The following is a 25,942-nucleotide window of genomic DNA, read 5'->3' on the forward strand; positions in this document are numbered from 1 at the left end:
TATATACACACACATACATACATTCACATACATCCATAAATATAATAATTGATTAGGTATAGAACATATCTGCATTTAGCCATAAAGAGAAAAGCATTGTTAAGATATATAGTAATGCAATGTCACTGTCTGTTTTCCAGCTGGAAATCAAGAATCATGTGTTCTTTAGTCCAATAAACTGGGATGACCTGTATCAAAAGAAGATTCACCCACCCTACAATCCCAATGTTGTAAGTAACTATGACATTTTTGTACAACAACAAGCTTAGTAAAGAAGAGGTGTGCAAGTATCTTTAATTGACAACCGGTTTAATGATAATTGTTGTGAGATAAATAAAAAAAATCCAGGCTTCTAGATTAATAATATAACAAAGTACAACGAAACCTCTTCGGACAACCACTTAACCCCTTAAGGACTCAGGGCGTACCTGTACGTCCTGAGTCCCGCTATCAGGGTTTAAACCGTTCTCACAAGCGGAGAATGGGTTAAACCCAGTGGGTCTGGGTTGCTACGAGCAGCTAGGACCCACGGCTAATGTCTAAAGTGAAAGTAAAACTATCCTGGCAGCTCAGAGGAGCTGATCGTCACTATCGCAAAAGAATCGTAATGTCCCGATCAGCTTACTAGACGACAGGAGGGTCCTTACCTGCCTCCTGGTCGTCTGATTGGCGATCTACTGCTCCATGCATGCGCAACAGGCTAGAGCAGCAGAATGCAGATAACACTGATCAGTGCTATGCTATGGCATAGCATTGATCAGTGTATGCAATCAGAAGATTGCATGGTATAGCCCCCTGTGGGGGATAAAAAAAAAAGTTAAAAGTGGTTAAAAAAAATAAAAATGTAAATAGTGGTAAAAAAAAAAAAAATAATAAAGAATACATGTGAATTAGCCCCCCCCCCATAATAAAAGTTTGAATCACCCCCTTTTCCTATTTTTAAATAAAATAATGTAATTAAAAAAATGTAATTATCATATGTACCGCCGCGTGCGTAAATGTCCGAACTATTAAAATATAGGATGTACAAAAAAGAAAGTTGCAACAGCACTCTTGGTCAAAAAATGGAGGTTCTTAGAGCACTCTTTGATCAAAATGTGTCCACATGAGTGCTGTTGCAACTTTCTTTTTTGTACATTTTGTATTTGCCACAGCAGCGGGCACCTGTGTATTAGGTTGTTGTGCTGGCTATTTTTCCTTTTGTTTTTAATTATTAAAATATAGGGTTAGCTAAACCAAACGGTCGATGGCGTACACTTAAAAAAATACCAAAGTCCAAAATTGTGAATTTTTGGTCACTTCATATACCATAAAAATATTAATAAAAAGAAGGGAGAAAGTGTCTCATTAGGAGAGCAGGGAGAAAGTGTCATCGGAAGAGCAGGGAAGGCATGTCTCATCAGGAGAGCATGGAGAAAATGTCTCATCAGGAGAGCAGGGAGAAAGTGTCTCATCAGGAGAGCATGGAGAAAGTGTCTCATCAGGAGAGCAGGGAGAAAGTGTCTCATCAGGAGATCAGGGAGAAAGTGTCTCATCCGAAGAGCAGGGAGAAAGTGTCTCATCAGGAGAGCAGGGAGAAAGTGTCTCATCAGGAGAGCAGGGAGAAAGTGTCTCATCAGGAGAGCAGGGAGAAAATGTCTCATCAGGAGAGCAGGGAGAAAGTGTCTCATCGGAAGAGCAGGGAGAAAGTGTCTCATCAGGAGAGCAGGGAGAAAGTGTCTCATCAGGAGAGCAGGGAGAAAGTGTCTCATCAGGAGAGCAGGGAGAAAGTGTCTCATCAGGAGAGCAGGGAGAAAGTGTCTCATCAGGAGAGCAGGGAGAAAGTGTCTCATCAGGAGAGCAGGGAGAAAGTGTCTCATCAGGAGAGCAGGGAGAAAGTGTCTCATCAGGAGAGCAGGGAGAAAGTGTCTCATCAGGAGAGCAGGGAGAAAGTGTCTCATCAGGAAAGCAGGGAGAAAGTGTCTCATCAGGAGAGCAGGGAGAAAATGTCTCATTAGGAGAGCGTGGAGAAAGTGTCTCATCCGAAGAGCAGGGAAGGCACGTCTCATCAAGAGAGCGTGTCTGATCTGGAGAACACATCTCATCTGGAGAGCAAAGGGGAGCACATCTTATCTGGAGAGCAGGAAGAGTGCGTCTCTTCTAGAGAGCAGGGAAAGAGTGTATAGTCTGAAAAGCAGGGAAAGCATGTCTCATCTGGAGAGCTCATCTCATCTGGAGAACAGGGAGAGCTTGTCTTATTTGGAGGGCAGGGAGAGTTTGTCTCATCTGGAGAGCAAATCTCATTAGGAGAGCAGAGAGAGCAAGTCTCATCAGTTGAGCAGGGGGAGATTTTAAGGATTCACAGCCACTAACTCAAGGCCAATCAGGCCAGGAAGTGCCATAATAGTCATACAAAGCCCATTTCTGAACAGCACTGCTAGCAAGATTTTGGAGCCCCAGTCAGTGGCCTCTACAGCAGCCTCTGAAATATATTACTACAAACATAGAAACCTCTTCATTCTGGATACATTGATGGTATGGTTTACTGACTCTTTTGTATCTATAGATACAAGACAAGGCTTCAGTATAGGGTGCAGGAGTACATCGGCGCTGAACGGACCCAGGACACAGCAGGTAAGAAGGTAAAATCCAATTTATTTGATGCAACGCGTTTCCCTGCGCAAGCGCAGATTCATCATGCCCGATGAAACTGCGCTTGCGCAGGGAAACGCGTTGCATCAAATAAATTGGATTTTACCTTCTTACCTGCTGTGTCCTGGGTTCGTTCAGCGCCGATGTACTCCTGCACCCTATACTGAAGCCTTGTCTTGTATCTATACGTTGTGGAATCCACACCAGGAGGGCCGCAGACGGACCATTGTATCCAAGCGATTTCCATTGTTGTGTATGAGGCTACACAACCACCCAGGCTGAGCAGTTTAAAATTTGCTTTTACTCTCCCCTCCCCCCATCTCCGGTGGTATTACCCTATGGAGTGCCTTCTCTCCTGTTTTTAGAATCTTTTGTATCTATGGTAGAGCAATGGTCAGCACTATCTGAAAGGTGGCGGTGCACGAGGAAAAAAGTAATGCATTATAATGAAGGAGGTCCCAGCACTCACAGAAGCAAGCAATTTGATGTTTTATTATATATCCAAGTCACAGGACGCGTTTCGGCACTTAGCCTTCCTCTGCTTGACTGCTCACAGCAGAGGAAGGCTAAGTGCCGAAACGCGTCCTGTGACTTGGATATATAATAAAACATCAAATTGCTTGCATCGGTGAGTGCTGGGACCTCTTTTGTATCTATGACCTGGCTTTTTTCCTCTTTTTATAAATGATAAGTGTTGCATTTAGTTGTGAAGTATAAATACTAACACATTTGTTTGCTTACCTTTTTAGGCTGGTCCAGGTGATCTGCGGCACTTTGATCCAGAGTTCACACAAGAGGCAGTGCCTAGCTCTGTGGGTCGTACTCCTGACCTGAATAATACCAGCTCCAGCTGTTCCAATGCCTTTATTGGCTTCTCCTATGCACAAAGTGATGATGACATTTTGAGTTGAGACTGAAGTTAAAGCCTTAAAAATTTTTACAAGTATAAATAGTACCATATGCGAGTAACAAGCGACCTGAGCCTGATGGATTAATAAAGACCTTGTCCCAACAATCACAGAGACCTTAAGGTGTCATTGGTTCTTCCCAAAGACAAACTTCAACTGGAACCTTCATAAGGATGGAGAGCTATTTAAGGGGAGCGTGGATTATGTGTAAATCAGAGACTGTCATGTCGATCATCTGAATATATTGTAAAAAATGATTACAAGTCTCCAGGTCACCAAGCACATCTGTTTGTACCTATGTGTTCACTGCATTATGAGTGTCTTAGGCTGCATTCACATCTCGTTTTTGCAATACGGGTCCCGTATCCAGTTTCTGTACAAAAAACGTATGTCTACAAACCGGACCGAAACGTATGCAACCGTATATGCCTCCTTACGTTTTTTTAAACCGTATACGGTTTGAAAACCGATGTCAGTTTTCATACGTTTTCCTTGAAACAAACGGATACGGTTTATGTTTGTCAACATTTTAAATAAAGTTCTTTTTTTTATTGAATTTAAAAAAAAAAAACAGTATTGTGCAAACCGGATGTAACCGTACGCACATACGGTTACCATAGAACTCCATTTTAAAATAACCATATACAGGTTGGATACAGTTTTTCAACCGGACTTCAAACCGTAGTAGACTACGGTTTTGTGTGTGGGAAAAAAACCGCATACAACCGTAAATGAAGCAAAACGTACGCAACCGGATGCTACGGTTGTCATACGGTTGTCAATGTAATGTCTTTGCATACGGTTTGGAATACGGTTCAATGCATTTTTTTTTTTTGCTGAAACCGGATACGGCAACCATATTGCAAAAACGAGATGTGAATGCACGATTTTTCTATACAGTTTTTGGATCCGTTTTTTTTTTTAACATATGCAACCGTACAGCAAACTGTGGCCATAAACTTTCCATTCAAAACCGTAGGCACCATATTGTACACGGTTGTCTCCATTTTTCAAACCACACGTTTTTTTTCTTTTTTTATTTCTGGACAGAAAACCGTAGCCTACCACAGTTTTTTGTCCGGGTGAAAAACCGTATTGACCCGTATACGTTTTTTTAAAACATGGGAGTCAATGGGAACTGCACTGATCTGTATGTGCATACGGTTCCATCCAGTTTTCACCATACGGTTTTTGACTTTGCACAGTTTTTTTTCTTGGAATTTCAATCAAACAAGTGAAACTTTATTCATAATGGAGTGAAAAGTTCAAAACGTATACGTTTTTTTTTCTTAAAAAAAACGGATGCAACTGGACATCATTTTTCAAACCATAAAACTTTGCACACATGTATGTCTACATGTTCAGTCAGGTTTTGAGGAATCCGTTTTTTTTAATCAAAAACCTGATAAAAAAAACTGTATTGCAAAAACGAGATGTGAATGCAGCCTTACAAGGTTTGTTTTATATGTTAGGCTGGGTTCACACTACGTTTTGTCCCATACGGGAGCGCATACGGCAGGGGGGAGCTAAAATCTCGCGCTCCCGTATGTGACCGTATGCGCTCCCGTATGTCATTCATTTCAATGAGCCGACCGGAGTGAAATGTTCGGTCCGGTCGGCTCATTTTTGCGCCGTATGCGCTTTTACAACCGGACCTAAAACTGTGGTCAACCACGGTTTTAGGTCCGGTTGTAAAAGCGCATAGGGCGCAAAAATGAGCCGACCGGACCAAACGTTTCACTCCGGTCGGCTCATTGAAATGAATGACATACGGGAGCGCATACGGTGACATACGGGAGCGCGAGCTTTTAGCTCCCCCCTGCCGTATGCGCTCCCGTATGGGACAAAACGTAGTGTGAACCCACTTTGACTTTCTGAGATTGACCTATGTTTTCGTTCAGGTATCTTGTATCCCTACTGCCAGCATTGTTTTAGATTGATAATCCTATAAAATCCCACATAAATAAAAACAACCGATTTACAATATTCTCTCAAAGCGCCCGTACACTTTCAGTACCTGTTAGCCAGGCCATTCAGCCAACAACTATCCCCTCCCATTCACCCCATACTCAAGAATGTTCAGCTTGGCAAAAAGTTCATGTGTTGTGAACGGGGATTGGGCCTATCTCATGTAAAACAAAAGGGTATGGCAATTCAAATCCAACAAGGACAATCCTTCTCTCCCCAACAACACCCATATGGAGAGAATTGGAAGTCCCCAAACACGTTAGAGAGTCGGCCATTCTTGCTGTATTGCCGTTCTTGCTGTATTCATGCCTATTAAAGGGGTACTCCGCTGCTCAGCGTTTGGAACAAACTGTTCCGAACGCTGGAGCCGGGAGCTCGTGATGTCATAAGCCCGGCCCCTCATTATGTCACGCCCCGCGCCCTCAATGCAAGTCTATGGGAGGGGGCGTGATGGCTGTCACGCCCCCTCACATAGATTTGCATTGAGGGTGCGGGGCGTGACATCAGGAGGGGGCGGGATATGAGGTCACGAGCTCCTGGCGCCAGCTCCAGCATTCGGAACAGTTTGTTCCAAACGCTGAGCAGAGGAGTAACCCTTTAAAGGGGTACTCCACCCCTGGCATCTTATCCACCATCCAAAGGATAGGGGATAAGATGTTAGATCGCCGCGGTCCCGCTGCTGGGGACCCCAAGGATCACCACTGCGGCACCCTGCCATCATTACTGCACAGAGCGAGGTTGCTCTGTGCGTAATGACGGGCGATACAGGGGCCGGAGCAGCGTGACGTCATGGCTCCGCCCCTCATTACATCACGGTCCGTCCCCTTAATGCAAGTCTATGGCAGGGGGGCGTGACGACCGCCACGCCCCCTCCCATAGACTTGCATTGACGGGGGGCGGGCCGTGACATCACGAGGGGCGGAGCAGTGACGTAACGAAGCTCCGGCCCCTGTATTGCCCGTCATTACGTGCAGAGTGATCTCGCTCTGCGCAGTAATGATAGCAGGGTGCTGCAGCGATCCCCGGGGTCCCCAGCAGCGGGACCGCGGCGATCTAACATCTTATCCCCTATCCTTTGGATAGGGAATAAAATGTCTAGGGGTGGAGTACCCCTTTAAGTCTAACAGAGCATGTACAGCAGTACATACAGGCTGTGTGGTTCAGCAATAACATTAAGGCTTCCATGCACATCAATACAATACAAAATCTATGGCAAAACCAGAAAAAAATAATTTGTGGGGCAAAATTGAAAAAAAAAAAAAAACATTTTGTAATTTTTAGTGGCTTCCGTATCTACACAGTGCAGTTTTCGGTAAAAATTATTTTTTACCATATTTATTCTGTAGGTCCATACTGTCACGCCCCCTCCCATAGGCTTGCATTGAGGGGGCGGAGCGTGACGTCACACGGGGCAGGGCCGTGACATCACAATTCTCCGGCCCCCGTGATCGCCAGTAATCAGAAGTAGCGAACATGCTCCGGGGACTGATTGTAACGGGGTGCTGTGTGAAAGATCACGGGGGTCCCCAGTGGCAGGACCCCCGCGATCAGGCATCTTATCCCCTATCCTTTGGATAGGGGATAAGATGTCTTAGCGCCGGAGTACCCCTTTAAAGAGGTATTCCCATTATTAAAAGTGGTTTTCTAGGCTAGAGCGGGAATTCCTTACAGGAATGAAACATCAACAAAACTACAAAGAAGCAGAGAACAGAAGGGACCGCAAGCAATCAAAAATGCAGGGGTATGGCATAGGGGTGGGTGAGTTATTTTTTATTTTACTGCACTTAGAGGCATAAAAAAGGACTATCTTGCTGGGAAAACCACTTTAAAGTTAAAGGGCTTATCCAGGAAAAAACTTTTTTATAGATATCAACTGGCTCCAGAAAGTGAAACAGATTTGTAAATTACTTCTATAAAAAAAATCTTAATCCTTTCAGTACTTATGAGCTGCTGAAGTTGAGTTGTTCTTTTCTGTCTAAGTGCTCTCTGATGACACCTGTCTCGGGAACATGTCCAGAGTAGAAGCAAATCCCCATAGCAAACCTCTTCTACTCTGTGCAGTTCCCGAGACAAGCAGAGATGTCAGCAGAGAGCACTGTTGCCAGACAGAAAAGAACAACTCAACTTCAGCAGCTGATAATTATTGGAAGGATTAAGATTTTTTAATAGAAGTAATTTACAAATCTGTTTAACTTTCTGGAGCCAGTTGATATATAAAAAAAAAGTTTTTTTCCGGAATACCCCTTTAATGCTGTGTCCACATATATCCTGTTATTCATACAGAAACTGACCACACCTGACTCCGGTCGGCTCATTAAAGTAAATGGAGTCACGGGCTGATCCGGCTGGGGTACGGGAGCGCCCGGTTTGCCCCTCCCCGCGCCGGATCCGGTGCCCGTATGTACAAAACGTGGTGTGAATGCAGCCATACATAAAGGCATCAGTTTTCATCCGGCCTTTTCACCCTTTTTTGTATTAAAAAGTTCAGAGACAGATAGGAAATCGCTACATTCTGCATTCTTCTCGCTGGCATCTTGACCAACGCATTTGTGAAATGCCATATTCTCCCTTGGAAGCAATTCTTTCCCTGACATGTACAGAATATCTGCTAAAAAGTTCTCACTTTAGAATTTTACGCTCCTGCGTTGCCAGATCCATAGTCCCCTGACACATCTTGTTCATATCTGCAGCACAATGAAGCAGCAAACACGTGCTGCGGTAGATGCTTGTTTGCTTTATTTATTTATTTTTTTAAACAATGAAACACAATTTGATACTTTATTTCAAGGAAGATTAGAAGATACGGTATCTCAACTACATTTACATTATAATGGATAAAAAGTGTTAGGCCCCATCTCATTGTTAGCCTCTGCCCAGACAGGAGGAAGATGTGGACAAACTTCATATTAATGCCTTATGGATTTAGAATAGGATGTCCTAAAGCAGTGTTTCCCAACCAGGGTGCCTCCAGCTGTTGCAAAACTACAACTCCTAGCATGCCCGGACAGCCTAAAGGCTGTCCGGGCATGCTAGGAATTGTAGTTTTGCAACAGCTGGAGGCACCCTGGTTTGGAAACACTGTCCTAAAGCTCCTGCAGGTGTAGCCTAACCTACAGTGGTCCCGAAACCCCTATAAATCAATCAGTGGTCATCGGACCTTTTCACAATTTTTCTTATAAAAAGTTCCCAGTCGGGTATATAAGATACATTCTTCTATTCAGCATCTTGACCAGTCCTGTGGCATTAGTTCTAGCATCAGTTTTTCTACCATGCCAGAGATCTGGATCGCCTGTGAATAGGGGATAAGTGTATTTTGGCTGCATAACCTCTTAAAGGGGTACTCTGGCCCTAAGACATCTTATCCCCATAAGATGTCTGACCGCGGGGGTCCCGCTGCTGGGGACCCTCGCAATCTTGCATTCTTTGAGCTGCACGCCGCGCTGCCAGCTCACAAACTGACGGGTGCCGACCACGGGGCCGGAGTATCGTGACGTCACGACTCCGCCCCCATGTGATGTCACTCCCCCCCCCCCCCCCCCGCTATGCAAGTCTATGGGAGGCAGCGCGGCGTGCAGCTCAAAGAGGTGGGTGTCGAATGCAAGATTGCGGGGGTCCCCAGGGGCGGGACCCCCGCGGTCAGACATCTTATCCCCTATACTTTGGATAAGATGTCTTAGGGCCAGAGTACCCCTTTAAAGGGGTACTCCACCCCTGGCATCTTATCCCCTATGCAAAGGATAGGGGATAAGATGTCAGATCGCTGGGGTCCCGCTGCTGCAGTACCCCGCCATCATTACTGCACAGAGCGAGTTCGCTCTGTGTGTAATGACGGGCGATACGGGGGCCGGAGCAGCGTGACGTCATGGCTCCGCCCCTCATGACATCCCCGTTCCCTTAATGCAAGTCTATGGCAGGGGGCGTGACGACCGCCACACCCCCTCCCATAGACTTGTATTGATGGGGGAGGGCCGTGACATCACGAGGGGCGGAGCCGTGACATAACGATGCTCCGGCCCCTGTATTGCCCGTCATTACGTGCAGAGCGATCTCGCTCTGTGCAGTAATGATGGCGGGGTGCTGCAGCAGCGGGACCGCGGCGATCTGACATCTTATCCCCTATCCTTTGGATAAGATGTCTTAGGGCCGGAGTACCCCTTTAACCCCTATCCACATAAGTTTACGTTCCTTGGAATACCCCTTTAATATATATATAGTTGAATATACAGGGCTTCACACTATATTTCAGCTCTATTCTTTAGCTGGTGTTTTAATTGGTGCAAAGAATGTAAAATATTTAGAGAATTTTTTAATGCACTTAATTCTTTTGAGGTCAACTACAAAAAAGATTGCCAGTTATTACCGGTAATTTGTTCATTGTGACAGGTTAGCCGAAATAACCTGTATTCCTGTGGAGAAGCTTAATTTTCTCCTCAGTTCCTGCTACTTCCATTACAAAAAAGTTCATTTGTTACCCATGAGGTGCTGTGTTCCAGCTCTTCCAGACATGACCGCGTACAATGGACATTTAGAAGAAAAAAAATTAAATTAAACATGTCACAGACATGTCAAAAGTTTTCATTGGTTGGGATCTCGATCGGCAGACGATCACACGGCGTTTATATATTCCTGTTAGTATTTGTGAACTCTTAAATTACCATAGGTGGCTAGATTTATCTATATGGGGAGAGATTTATCAAAACCTGTCTGGAGAAAAAGTTGCCCAGTTGCCCATAGCAACCAATCAGCTCGCTTATTTCATTTTTAACAAGGCCTCTGCAAAATGAAAGAAGCGATCTGATTGGTTGCTATGGGCAACTCCGCAACATTTCCTCCAGACAGGTTTTGATAAATCTCCCCCATGACTTTTATAATTAGTAATATGCTGTGTATGGTGATTAAATAAATATATAAATATATACAGTATATATATATATATATATATATATATATATATATATACACATATACATACATACATATAAGAAAAAAGAAAGATAGCCAGCACAACAGCCTAATACACGGGTGCACACTGCCATGGCAGATACAGAGTATACAAAAAAAAGAGGATTGCAGCAGCACACATTGGTCAAAAAAATGGAGGCTCTTAGCGCAGTTTTTGTTCAAAATGTGTCCCCCATCCACCACGGGGAGATGGCCTCATTTAGGATGGGACCCTAGCACAAATTCTGAGCCTAACGCTCAACTATCCACTCACCTCTGCTGGGCATATAGCCTCTGACTGGGTGACATGCTGGATCCATTTAAAACTCCACCTGTGAAAAAGGGGGAGGGGTGCACAGCTAAAGAGGGTGCCATTTCCCCCTGAATTGTACATACAAGAAAAAAGAAAGATAGCCGGCACAACAGCCTAATACACGGGTGCACACTGCTGTGGCAGATACAGAGTATACAAAAAAAAGAGGATTGCAGCAGCACACATTGTGTATGGTGATTAAATAAATAAATAAATAAATAAATATAAGTAAATATATAAATATATATATATATCCTCTGGCTGAGGATCAGGTGGTCGGACCCAATCCCCCCCCCCCCCCCCCTCCCACCCCACCTGATGAGACACTTATTTTGTGTATAGGGGATAAGTACTTATGTACCAAAACTCCTCCTTTAATACCATTTCAAAGGGGTTAGCCAGCGGGAGGGACCTTTGGCCATTGACTGATTAAAATTTAAAAAAAAACTATACTTACTTCCTGCTGTGCCTCCGGTGTCCCTCTCTGGCCCCAGGCTCGATCCTCTTCATGTCAGAAATCGTGACGCCAGGGCCTAGAGTGTCATATTGCCCCTTAGTCCATCACTAGCTGAGGCAGGACTTGTCCTTAAGAGGTTAATGACCATTATTTAACCCCTTAAGGACAACGGACGTAAATGTACGTCCTGATGCCCTGGTACTTAGAGGTGCTCGCGCCATGCACAGCAGGTCCGGGCTGACAACAGTGATCGCGCTGATGTCTGCAATTAAGCCCCATCTGCAGCAATGCGGCGCTTTTAATGGCTGATCTGATCACCCGAGGCATGGCCACTGGGATCAGATCAGCCAAGATGGCGGACAGAGGTCCCCTCCCTGCTCCAGCCATCACCCCAGGGTCTTCTTCTCTGGTCTGCCTTCCAGCAGACCAGAGAAGAAGATTGCCGATAATACTGATCAGAGCTATGCCTATGCATAGGACTGAACATATAAGCAATCTAATGAGTTTCTAAACATATTTGGTATCTGCACGTGCTTAAAGGGGTACTCCGATGAGTACCAGTAAATCAACTGGTGCCAGAAAGTTAAACAGATTTGTAAATTACTTCTATTAAAAAATCTTGATCCTTCCTGTACTTATTAGCTGCTGAATACTACAGTGGAAATTCTTTTCCGTTTGAAACACAGAGCTCTCTGCTGACATCACGAGCACAGTTATCTCTGCTGACATCTCTGTCCATTTTAGGAACTGTCCAGAGTAAAAGGAAATCCCCATAGCAAACATATGCTGTTCTGGACAGTTCCTAAAATGGACAGAGATGTCAGCAGAGAGCACTGTACTCGTGATGTCAGCAGAGAGCTCGGTGTTTGAAAAAAAAAAAAAGTTTTTCACCGGAGTACCCCTTTAAATATCCTAATTATCAAAATATGTTAATGATCCCATGCTGTGAACAGCGTAAACGTTAAAAAAAAAAAAAACTGCAGTTTTTTGCCCACATCACATCCAATAAAAAGTGATCAAAAAACCAGATATAAGCAAAAGTGGTACTGATAAGAACTACAGATTATGCTGCAAAAAATAAGCCCTCATAAAGTCCCATACATGGAAAAAATGAGAGAGTTAGAAAAGTCAGAATAGGGCGATTTCAAAAATACTAATTTTGTTTTAAAAGTTTTTTTTTTTTTTACAAGTAGTACAATAATAGAAAAGCATGTAAACATGGCTATCATTTTAATCGTATTTACCCTCAAAATAAATAAAACATGTCATTTCTACTGTAAAATTTACACTGCGTAAAAATAAAAAACCCAGAAAGTAGCAATATAGCGTTTTCCTTTTCAATTTCCCCACAAAATAATTTTTTTGGGTTGCGCTGTACATTTTATGGTAAAATAAAAGGTGTAAAAAAACGAGCCCGTTAAGTCAACCTGAATTGGTTTTCTTATAGGTGTCAGGATCCGGACTGGTATGCAGCGAGGACACTAGTGGTGGATCCTCTGTGTCAGAGAGGGATTGGCATGGACCGTACCGGAGGACCGGTTCTAAGTTGCTACTGGTTTTCACCAGAGTCTGCCGCAAAGCGGGATGGTCTTGCTGCGGCGGTAGCAACCAGGTCGTGTCCACCGGTAGCGGCTCAACCTCACTGACTGCTGAGACTGGCGTGGTACAGAAGGACTAGACAGAGGCGAGGTCAGACGTAGCAGAAGGTCAGGGCAGGCGACAAGGTTCGTAGTCAAGGGCAACGGCAGAAGGTCTGGAAACACTGGAAAAGGCACTCACAAAACGCTTTCACTAGGCACAATGGCAACAAGATCCGGCCACGACAGGAAGGGGAAGTGGGTTTTTATTCACATGGGGCAGGGAAGCTAATTGACACTGATTGGGCCAGGCACCAATTAGTGGTGCACTGGCCCTTTAAATCTTAGAGAGCCCCGGGACATGACAGTCGGGGAACGGGACAGGTGAGAAGATTGGGATGCGACCCGCGGGCGGGCGCGTCCCGCTACGTGGATCACATCCCCGCCGACAGTGAATCGCTCCCGGTCAGCGGGTTTGACCGGGGCGCTGCAGAAAGGAGAACGCCGCGAGCGCTCCAGGGAGGAGCAGGGACCTGGAGCGCTCGGCGTAACAGTACCCCCCCCCCTTAGGTCTCCTCCTCTTTTTATCTGCATGTATACGAGACGAGGCCAGTGGGAGCGACTCTTGAGTCTCCTTCCAGATTACGGAGAAGTCCTGGGTTACTTCATTTACGGCAGGAACTCCAGAAGAAGTGGTAATGGGGAGGGGGGGCAGAGGGTGAATCTTGCCACGGGGCAGAGTGGTACCAGTAAGGAGGCTATGAGGAGGTAAGATCTCTGCTTGCTTTTTGCAGAAAACATCAGAAAAGTCCTGGTAAGCCTTGGGAGGGCCCGGTAAAGGTGGAACCTCAGGAGTTAGACAAGTTGGAGCAGATGTGAGGCATCGTTTGTGACAAGAAGGATCCCAATTTTTGATCTCCCCGGTGGTCAAGTCGAGGCATGACGTTGGAGCCACGGCAGGCCGAGAAGAACTTCAGAGGTGCAGTTAGGCAGAACGAAAAATTCAAGTTTTTCATGGTGAAGTCCAATGCTCATGGGCAGGGGTTCAGTGCGGTAGCGCACAGTGCAGTCCAATTTTTCTCCGTTAACAGAAGAGATAGAGAGCGGTTTGGCGAGACGGGTTACTGGGATACTGAACCTACTAACGAAAGAAGCCAAAATAAAGTTTCCTGCAGAACCTGAGTCCAAGAAGGCCACAGTGGAGAAGGAGGAGTTGGCGGAAGGAGAAATCCGCACAGGTACAGTCAGACGTGGAGAGGCAGAATTTACGCCAAGAGACGCCACTCCCATGTGAAAAGGGTGCGTGCGTTTCCCAGACGCGGAGGACGTATAGGGCAGTCCACTAGGAAATGTTCAGTACTAGCGCAGTACAGGCATAAATTTTCATCTCTGCGACGAGATCTCTCTTCTTGGGTCAGGCGAGACCGATCCACTTGCATAGCCTCCTCGGCGGGAGGCACAGGAGTAGATTGCAGAGGATTCTGGAAGAGAGGTACCCAGTGATCAAGGTCCTTTTCCTGGCAGAGCTCCTGGCGTCTTTCAGAAAAACGCATATCAATGCGGGTGGCCAACTGGATAAGTTCAGATAGGGTAGTAGGAATTTCTCGTGCGGCCAGCACATCTTTGATGCGACTGGATAAGCCTTTCCTGAAGGTCGCGCAGAGGGCCTCGTTATTCCAGGATAGCTCAGAGGCGAGGGTGCAGAACTGGATAGCGTACTCACCCACAGAAGAAGTCCCTTGGACAAGGTTCAGTAGGGCTGTCTCAGCTGAAGAAGACCGAGCTGGCTCCTCAAAGACACTACGTACTTCTGAGAAGAAGGACTGGATTGTAGCAGTGGCAGGATCGTTGCGGTCCCAGAGCGGTGTGGTCCATGACAAGGCCTTTCCAGACAGGAGACTGACCACGAAAGCCACCTTAGACCGTTCAGTGGGGAATTGGTCCGCCATCATCTTCAAGTGCAAGGAACACTGGGACAGGAACCCACGGCACAATTTACAGTTCCCATCGAACATGTCAGGTAGGGATAAGCGGAGTCTGGAAGTGGCAACATGCTGCGGAGGAGAAGCAGGAGCTGGCGGAGGAGATGGTTGCTGCTGTAGAGGCAGAAGCTGCTGTAGCATGGCGGTCAACTGCGACAGTTGGGCGACCACGGTGGCGAGGTCAGCGAGACTTGGCAGCGGCACCTCAGCGGGATCCATGGCCGGATCTACTGTCAGGATCCGGACTGGTATGCAGCGAGGACACTGATGGTGTATCCTCTGTGTCAGAGGGGGATTGGCGTGGACCGTACCGGAGGACCGGTTCTAAGTTGCTACTGGTTTTCACCAGGGCCCGCCGCAAAGCGGGATGGTCTTGCTGCGGCGGTAGCAACCAGGTCGTGTCCACCGGTAGTGGCTCAACCTCACTGACTGCTGAGACTGGCGTGGTACAGGAGGACTAGACAGAGGCGAGGTCAGACGTAGCAGAAGGTCAGGGCAGGCGGCAAGGTTCGTAGTCAAGGGCAACAGCAGAAGGTCTGGAAACACTGGAAAAGGCACTCACAAAACGCTTTCACTAGGCAATGGCAACAAGATCCGGCCAGGACAGGAAGGGGAAGTGGGTTTTTATTCACATGGAGCAGGGAAGCTAATTGACACTGATTGGGCCAGGCACCAATTAGTGGTGCACTGACCCTTTAAATCTCAGAGAGCCGGCGCGCGCGCCCCGGTACGTGACAGCCGGGGAACGGGACAGGTGAGAAGATTGGGATGCGACCCGCGGGCGGGCGCGTCCCGCTACGCGGATCGCATCCCCGCCGGCAGTGACAGTGCAGCGCTCCCGGTCAGCGGGTCTGACCGGGGCGCTGCAGACAGGAGAACGCCGCGAGCGCTCCGGGGAGGAGCAGGGACCCGGAGCGCTCGGCGTAACAATCGGTCTCCTATTTTTATTTTATTCATAATCTTCATTTTCCTAAATGAACCACAAACATTCTTTTCACAATACATCGACTGTTCTCTTTCTATTATTATAGATCCATTCCACATAATACAGGGGCTGTCTCGGGAACCGCCCAGTTTAGAAGAGGTTTGCTATGGGGATTTGCTTCTAAACTGGGCGGTTCCCGAGACAGGTGTCATCAGAGAGCATTTAGACAGAAAAGAACAACCTTAACTTCAGAAGCTCATAAGTACTGAAAGGATTAATATTTTTTAATAGAAGTAATTAACAAATCTGTTTAACTTTCTGGAGTTAGTTGATATATATAAAAAAGTTTTTTTCCTGGAATACCCCTTTACTTCTATAATTTAGCATATCGGGTATTTGTGTCACTTAAGGTAACCTCGGCCATTGTAAGTTGAGGGATCGCAGTATAGGTTTACTAGCAGAGTACCCGGCATTCCCCGGCCTTTTAACATAAACCATGTGGGAGAGGAAAAGCAATAATGCTCTTGTCCTCATATCCCATCCACATCTCCTAACCTTATATCCCCTCCTCATATTTCGTCCTCATATCCCCCGTCCCCATATCTCAACTTCATATCCCGTCCTCCTCATATATTGTCCTCACATCTGACCTCATATATTGTCCTCACATCTGACCTCATATATTGTCCTCACATCTGACCTCATATATTGTCCTCACATCTGATCTCATATATTGTCCTCACATCCTCCTCATATATTGTCCTCACATCTGATCTCATATATTGTCCTCACATCTGATCTCATATATTGTCCTCACATCTGATCTCATATATTGTCCTCACATCCTCCTCATATATTGTCCTCACATCTGATCTCATATATTGTCCTCACATCTGATCTCATATATTGTCCTCACATCTGATCTCATATATTGTCCTCACATCCTCCTCATATATTGTCCTCATATCTGATCTCATATATTGTCCTCACATCCTCCTCATATATTGTCCTCACATCTGATCTCATATATTGTCCTCACATCTGATCTCATATATTGTCCTCACATCCTCCTCATATATTGTCCTCACATCTGACCTCATATATTGTCCTCACATCTGATCTCATATATTGTCCTCACATCTGATCTCATATATTGTCCTCACATCTGACCTCATATATTGTCCTCACATCTGATCTCATATATTGTCCTCACATCCTCCTCATATATTGTCCTCACATCTGACCTCATATATTGTCCTCACATCTGACCTCATATATTGTCCTCACATCTGATCTCATATATTGTCCTCACATCCTCCTCATATATTGTCCTCACATCCTCCTCATATATTGTCCTCACATCTGATCTCATATATTGTCCTCACATCTGATCTCATATATTGTCCTCACATCTGACCTCATATATTGTCCTCACATCTGATCTCATATATTGTCCTCACATCCTCCTCATATATTGTCCTCACATCTGACCTCATATATTGTCCTCACATCTGACCTCATATATTGTCCTCACATCTGATCTCATATATTGTCCTCACATCCTCCTCATATATTGTCCTCACATCCTCCTCATATATTGTCCTCACATCTGACCTCATATATTGTCCTCACATCTGACCTCATATATTGTCCTCACATCTGACCTCATATATTGTCCTCACATCCTCCTCATATATTGTCCTCACATCCTCCTCATATATTGTCCTCACATCCTCCTCATATATTGTCCTCACATCCTCCTCATATATTGTCCTCACATCTGATCTCATATATTGTCCTCACATCCTCCTCATATATTATCCTCACATCTGATCTCATATATTGTCCTCACATCTGATCTCATATATTATCCTCACATCTGATCTCATATATTGTCCTCACATCTGACCTCATATATTGTCCTCACATCTGATCTCATATATTGTCCTCACATCCTCCTCATATATTGTCCTCACATCTGACCTCATATATTGTCCTCACATCTGATCTCATATATTGTCCTCACATCCTCCTCATATATTGTCCTCACATCTGATCTCATATATTGTCCTCACATCCTCCTCATATATTGTCCTCACATCCTCCTCATATATTGTCCTCACATCTGACCTCATATATTGTCCTCACATCTGACCTCATATATTGTCCTCACATCTGACCTCATATATTGTCCTCACATCTGACCTCATATATTGTCCTCACATCTGATCTCATATATTGTCCTCACATCTGACCTCATATATTGTCCTCACATCTGATCTCATATATTGTCCTCACATCCGATCTCATATATTGTCCTCACATCTGACCTCATATATTGTCCTCACATCTGACCTCATATATTGTCCTCACATCCTCCTCATATATTATCCTCACATCTGACCTCATATATTGTCCTCACATCTGATCTCATATATTGTCCTCACATCTGACCTCATATATTGTCCTCACATCTGATCTCATATATTGTCCTCACATCTGATCTCATATATTGTCCTCACATCTGATCTCATATATTGTCCTCACATCTGATCTCATATATTGTCCTCACATCTGATCTCATATATTGTCCTCACATCTGATCTCATATATTGTCCTCACATCCTCCTCATATATTGTCCTCACATCTGACCTCATATATTGTCCTCACATCTGATCTCATATATTATCCTCACATCTGATCTCATATATTGTCCTCACATCTGACCTCATATATTGTCCTCACATCTGACCTCATATATTGTCCTCACATCTGATCTCATATATTATCCTCACATCTGATCTCATATATTGTCCTCACATCTGACCTCATATATTGTCCTCACATCTGACCTCATATATTGTCCTCACATCTGATCTCATATATTGTCCTCACATCCTCCTCATATATTGTCCTCACATCTGATCTCATATATTGTCCTCACATCCTCCTCATATATTGTCCTCACATCCTCCTCATATATTGTCCTCACATCTGACCTCATATATTGTCCTCACATCTGACCTCATATATTGTCCTCACATCCTCCTCATATATTGTCCTCACATCTGATCTCATATATTGTCCTCACATCTGATCTCATATATTGTCCTCACATCCGATCTCATATATTGTCCTCACATCTGACCTCATATATTGTCCTCACATCTGACCTCATATATTGTCCTCACATCCTCCTCATATATTATCCTCACATCTGACCTCATATATTGTCCTCACATCTGACCTCATATATTGTCCTCACATCTGATCTCATATATTGTCCTCACATCTGATCTCATATATTGTCCTCACATCTGATCTCATATATTGTCCTCACATCTGATCTCATATATTGTCCTCACATCTGATCTCATATATTGTCCTCACATCTGATCTCATATATTATCCTCACATCCGATCTCATATATTGTCCTCACATCCTCCTCATATATTGTCCTCACATCCTCCTCATATATTGTCCTCACATATGATCTCATATATTGTCCTCACATCCTCCTCATATATTGTCCTCACATCTGATCTCATATATTGTCCTGACATCTGATCTCATATATTGTCCTCACATCTGATCTCATATATTGTCCTCACATCTGACCTCATATATTGTCCTCACATCCTCCTCATATATTGTCCTCACATCCTCCTCATATATTATCCTCACATCTGACCTCATATATTGTCCTCACATCCTCCTCATATATTGTCCTCACATCTGACCTCATATATTGTCCTCACATCTGACCTCATATATTGTCCTCACATCCTCCTCATATATTGTCCTCACATCCTCCTCATATATTGTCCTCACATCCTCCTCATATATTGTCCTCACATCCTCCTCATATATTGTCCTCACATCTGATCTCATATATTGTCCTCACATCCTCCTCATATATTATCCTCACATCTGATCTCATATATTGTCCTCACATCTGATCTCATATATTATCCTCACATCTGACCTCATATATTGTCCTCACATCTGACCTCATATATTGTCCTCACATCTGATCTCAAATATTGTCCTCACATCCTCCTCATATATTGTCCTCACATCTGACCTCATATATTGTCCTCACATCTGATCTCATATATTGTCCTCACATCCTCCTCATATATTGTCCTCACATCTGATCTCATATATTGTCCTCACATCCTCCTCATATATTGTCCTCACATCCTCCTCATATATTGTCCTCACATCTGACCTCATATATTGTCCTCACATCTGACCTCATATATTGTCCTCACATCTGACCTCATATATTGTCCTCACATCTGACCTCATATATTGTCCTCACATCTGATCTCATATATTGTCCTCACATCTGACCTCATATATTGTCCTCACATCTGATCTCATATATTGTCCTCACATCCGATCTCATATATTGTCCTCACATCTGACCTCATATATTGTCCTCACATCTGACCTCATATATTGTCCTCACATCCTCCTCATATATTATCCTCACATCTGACCTCATATATTGTCCTCACATCTGACCTCATATATTGTCCTCACATCTGATCTCATATATTGTCCTCACATCTGACCTCATATATTGTCCTCACATCTGATCTCATATATTGTCCTCACATCTGATCTCATATATTGTCCTCACATCTGATCTCATATATTGTCCTCACATCTGATCTCATATATTGTCCTCACATCTGATCTCATATATTGTCCTCACATCTGATCTCATATATTGTCCTCACATCTGATCTCATATATTGTCCTCACATCTGACCTCATATATTGTCCTCACATCTGATCTCATATATTATCCTCACATCTGATCTCATATATTGTCCTCACATCTGACCTCATATATTGTCCTCACATCTGACCTCATATATTGTCCTCACATCTGATCTCATATATTATCCTCACATCTGATCTCATATATTGTCCTCACATCTGACCTCATATATTGTCCTCACATCTGACCTCATATATTGTCCTCACATCTGATCTCATATATTGTCCTCACATCCTCCTCATATATTGTCCTCACATCTGATCTCATATATTGTCCTCACATCCTCCTCATATATTGTCCTCACATCCTCCTCATATATTGTCCTCACATCTGACCTCATATATTGTCCTCACATCTGACCTCATATATTGTCCTCACATCTGACCTCATATATTGTCCTCACATCTGACCTCATATATTGTCCTCACATCTGATCTCATATATTGTCCTCACATCTGACCTCATATATTGTCCTCACATCTGATCTCATATATTGTCCTCACATCTGATCTCATATATTGTCCTCACATCCGATCTCATATATTGTCCTCACATCTGACCTCATATATTGTCCTCACATCTGACCTCATATATTGTCCTCACATCCTCCTCATATATTATCCTCACATCTGACCTCATATATTGTCCTCACATCTGACCTCATATATTGTCCTCACATCTGATCTCATATATTGTCCTCACATCTGATCTCATATATTGTCCTCACATCTGATCTCATATATTGTCCTCACATCTGATCTCATATATTGTCCTCACATCTGATCTCATATATTGTCCTCACATCTGATCTCATATATTATCCTCACATCCGATCTCATATATTGTCCTCACATCCTCCTCATATATTGTCCTCACATCCTCCTCATATATTGTCCTCACATATGATCTCATATATTGTCCTCACATCCTCCTCATATATTGTCCTCACATCTGATCTCATATATTGTCCTGACATCTGACCTCATATATTGTCCTCACATCTGATCTCATATATTGTCCTCACATCTGATCTCATATATTGTCCTCACATCTGATCTCATATATTGTCCTCACATCTGACCTCATATATTGTCCTCACATCTGATCTCATATATTGTCCTCACATCTGATCTCATATATTGTCCTCACATCTGATCTCATATATTGTCCTCACATCTGACCTCATATATTGTCCTCACATCCTCCTCATATATTGTCCTCACATCCTCCTCATATATTATCCTCACATCTGACCTCATATATTGTCCTCACATCTGACCTCATATATTGTCCTCACATCTGATCTCATATATTGTCCTCACATCTGATCTCATATATTGTCCTCACATCTGATCTCATATATTGTCCTCACATCTGATCTCATATATTGTCCTCACATCTGATCTCATATATTGTCCTCACATCTGATCTCATATATTGTCCTCACATCTGATCTCATATATTATCCTCACATCCGATCTCATATATTGTCCTCACATCCTCCTCATATATTGTCCTCACATCCTCCTCATATATTGTCCTCACATATGATCTCATATATTGTCCTCACATCCTCCTCATATATTGTCCTCACATCTGATCTCATATATTGTCCTGACATCTGATCTCATATATTGTCCTCACATCTGATCTCATATATTGTCCTCACATCTGACCTCATATATTGTCCTCACATCCTCCTCATATATTGTCCTCACATCTGACCTCATATATTGTCCTCACATCCTCCTCATATATTGTCCTCACATCTGACCTCATATATTGTCCTCACATCTGATCTCATATATTGTCCTGACATCTGATCTCATATATTGTCCTCACATCTGATCTCATATATTGTCCTCACATCTGATCTCATATATTATCCTCACATCCGATCTCATATATTGTCCTCACATCCTCCTCATATATTGTCCTCACATCCTCCTCATATATTGTCCTCACATCTGATCTCATATATTGTCCTCACATCCTCCTCATATATTGTCCTCACATCTGACCTCATATATTGTCCTCACATCTGATCTCATATATTGTCCTCACATCCTCCTCATATATTATCCTCACATCTGACCTCATATATTGTCCTCACATCCTCCTCATATATTGTCCTCACATCTGACCTCATATATTGTCCTCACATCTGATCTCATATATTGTCCTCACATCTGACCTCATATATTGTCCTCACATCTGATCTCATATATTGTCCTCACATCTGATCTCATATATTGTCCTCACATCTGATCTCATATATTATCCTCACATCCTCCTCATATATTGTCCTCACATCCTCCTCATATATTGTCCTCACATATGATCTCATATATTGTCCTCACATCCTCCTCATATATTGTCCTCACATCTGATCTCATATATTGTCCTCACATCCTCCTCATATATTATCCTCACATCTGACCTCATATATTGTCCTCACATCCTCCTCATATATTGTCCTCACATCTGACCTCATATATTGTCCTCACATCTGATCTCATATATTGTCCTCACATCTGATCTCATATATTGTCCTCACATCTGACCTCATATATTGTCCTCACATCCTCCTCATATATTGTCCTCACATCCTCCTCATATATTATCCTCACATCTGACCTCATATATTGTCCTCACATCCTCCTCATATATTGTCCTCACATCTGACCTCATATATTGTCCTCACATCTGATCTCATATATTGTCCTGACATCTGATCTCATATATTGTCCTCACATCTGATCTCATATATTATCCTCACATCCGATCTCATATATTGTCCTCACATCCTCCTCATATATTGTCCTCACATCCTCCTCATATATTGTCCTCACATCTGATCTCATATATTGTCCTCACATCCTCCTCATATATTGTCCTCACATCTGATCTCATATATTGTCCTCACATCCTCCTCATATATTATCCTCACATCTGACCTCATATATTGTCCTCACATCCTCCTCATATATTGTCCTCACATCTGACCTCATATATTGTCCTCACATCTGACCTCATATATTGTCCTCACATCTGATCTCATATATTGTCCTCACATCTGATCTCATATATTGTCCTCACATCTGATCTCATATATTGTCCTGACATCTGATCTCATATATTGTCCTCACATCTGATCTCATATATTGTCCTCACATCCTCCTCATATATTGTCCTCACATCTGATCTCATATATTGTACTCACATCTGATCTCATATATTATCCTCACATCTGACCTCATATATTGTCCTCACATCCTCCTCATATATTGTCCTCACATCTGATCTCATATATTGTCCTCACATCTGACCTCATATATTGTCCTCACATCTGATCTCATATATTGTCCTCACATCCTCCTCATATATTGTCCTCACATCCTCCTCATATATTGTCCTCACATCTGATCTCATATATTGTCCTCACATCTGATCTCATATATTGTCCTCACATCTGACCTCATATATTGTCCTCACATCTGATCTCATATATTGTACTCACATCTGATCTCATATATTATCCTCACATCTGATCTCATATATTGTCCTCACATCCTCCTCATATATTGTCCTCACATCTGATCTCATATATTGTCCTCACATCCTCCTCATATATTGTCCTCACATCCTCCTCATATATTGTCCTCACATCTGATCTCATATATTGTCCTCACATCTGACCTCATATATTGTCCTCACATCTGATCTCATATATTGTCCTCACATCTGATCTCATATATTGTCCTCACATCTGACCTCATATATTGTCCTCACATCTCATCTCATATATTGTCCTCACATCTCATCTCATATATTGTCCTCACATCCTCCTCATATATTGTCCTCACATCCTCCTCATATATTGTCCTCACATCCTCCTCATATATTGTCCTCACATCTGATCTCATATATTGTCCTCACATCCTCCTCATATATTGTCCTCACATCCTCCTCATATATTGTCCTCACATCCTCCTCATATATTGTCCTCACATCTGATCTCATATATTGTCCTCACATCCTCCTCATATATTGTCCTCACATCTGATCTCATATATTGTCCTCACATCCTCCTCATATATTGTCCTCACATCTGATCTCATATATTGTCCTCACATCTGATCTCATATATTGTCCTCACATCCTCCTCATATATTGTCCTCACATCTGATCTCATATATTGTCCTCACATCCTCCTCATATATTGTCCTCACATCCTCCTCATATATTGTCCTCACATCTGACCTCATATATTGTCCTCACATCTGATCTCATATATTGTCCTCACATCTGATCTCATATATTGTCCTCACATCTGACCTCATATATTGTCCTCACATCTGATCTCATATATTGTCCTCACATCCTCCTCATATATTGTCCTCACATCTGACCTCATATATTGTCCTCACATCTGATCTCATATATTGTCCTCACATCCTCCTCATATATTGTCCTCACATCTGATCTCATATATTGTCCTCACATCCTCCTCATATATTGTCCTCACATCCTCCTCATATATTGTCCTCACATCTGATCTCATATATTGTCCTCACATCCTCCTCATATATTGTCCTCACATCTGATCTCATATATTGTCCTCACATCTGATCTCATATATTGTCCTCACATCTGATCTCATATATTGTCCTCACATCTGATCTCATATATTGTCCTCACATCTGATCTCATATATTGTCCTCACATCCTCCTCATATATTGTCCTCACATCCTCCTCATATATTGTCCTCACATCCTCCTCATATATTGTCCTCACATCTGATCTCATATATTGTCCTCACATCTGATCTCATATATTGTCCTCACATCTGATCTCATATATTGTCCTCACATCTGATCTCATATATTGTCCTCACATCCTCCTCATATATTGTCCTCACATCTGACCTCATATATTATCCTCACATCTGATCTCATATATTGTCCTCACATCCTCCTCATATATTGTCCTCACATCTGACCTCATATATTATCCTCACATCTGATCTCATATATTGTCCTCACATCCTCCTCATATATTGTCCTCACATCTGATCTCATATATTGTCCTCACATCCTCCTCATATATTGTCCTCACATCTGATCTCATATATTGTCCTCACATCTGATCTCATATATTGTCCTCACATCCTCCTCATATATTGTCCTCACATCTGATCTCATATATTGTCCTCACATCTGATCTCATATATTGTCCTCACATCTGATCTCATATATTGTCCTCACATCTGACCTCATATATTGTCCTCACATCTGACCTCATATATTGTCCTCACATCCTCCTCATATATTGTCCTCACATCTGACCTCATATATTGTCCTCACATCCGATCTCATATATTGTCCTCACATCCGACCTCATATTTCGCCCTCCCATAGACTTGCATTGGCCTTTAGACAAATG

At 43.2% G+C, this 25,942-nt stretch overlaps 2 protein-coding genes across 19 annotated transcripts in view; one reads left to right on the forward strand and one right to left on the reverse strand.

Annotated features, from left to right (window-relative positions):
* Positions 1 to 5,002, forward strand: part of SGK2 (serum/glucocorticoid regulated kinase 2) — a 54,107-nt gene extending 49,105 nt beyond the window's left edge. Inside the window, exons 11-12 of the mRNA XM_056549976.1 lie at positions 141 to 230; positions 3,381 to 5,002. Coding sequence (XP_056405951.1) covers positions 141 to 230; positions 3,381 to 3,542 — 252 coding nt within the window. The 3' untranslated portion in view covers positions 3,543 to 5,002. The remainder of the gene's footprint in view (positions 1 to 140; positions 231 to 3,380) is intronic.
* Positions 1 to 25,942, reverse strand: part of LOC130297468 (uncharacterized) — a 308,752-nt gene that overhangs the window by 78,124 nt on the left and 204,686 nt on the right. For all 18 annotated transcript variants that reach the window (XR_008849541.1, XR_008849535.1, XR_008849538.1 and 15 more), the window contains one exon: positions 3,373 to 3,508. The gene's annotated coding sequence lies outside the window, so the exon portion shown is untranslated. The remainder of the gene's footprint in view (positions 1 to 3,372; positions 3,509 to 25,942) is intronic.

The sequence above is a fragment of the Hyla sarda genome, chromosome 13 (assembly GCF_029499605.1).
Source record: "Hyla sarda isolate aHylSar1 chromosome 13, aHylSar1.hap1, whole genome shotgun sequence".
Classification (NCBI taxonomy): Eukaryota; Metazoa; Chordata; class Amphibia; order Anura; family Hylidae; genus Hyla; species Hyla sarda.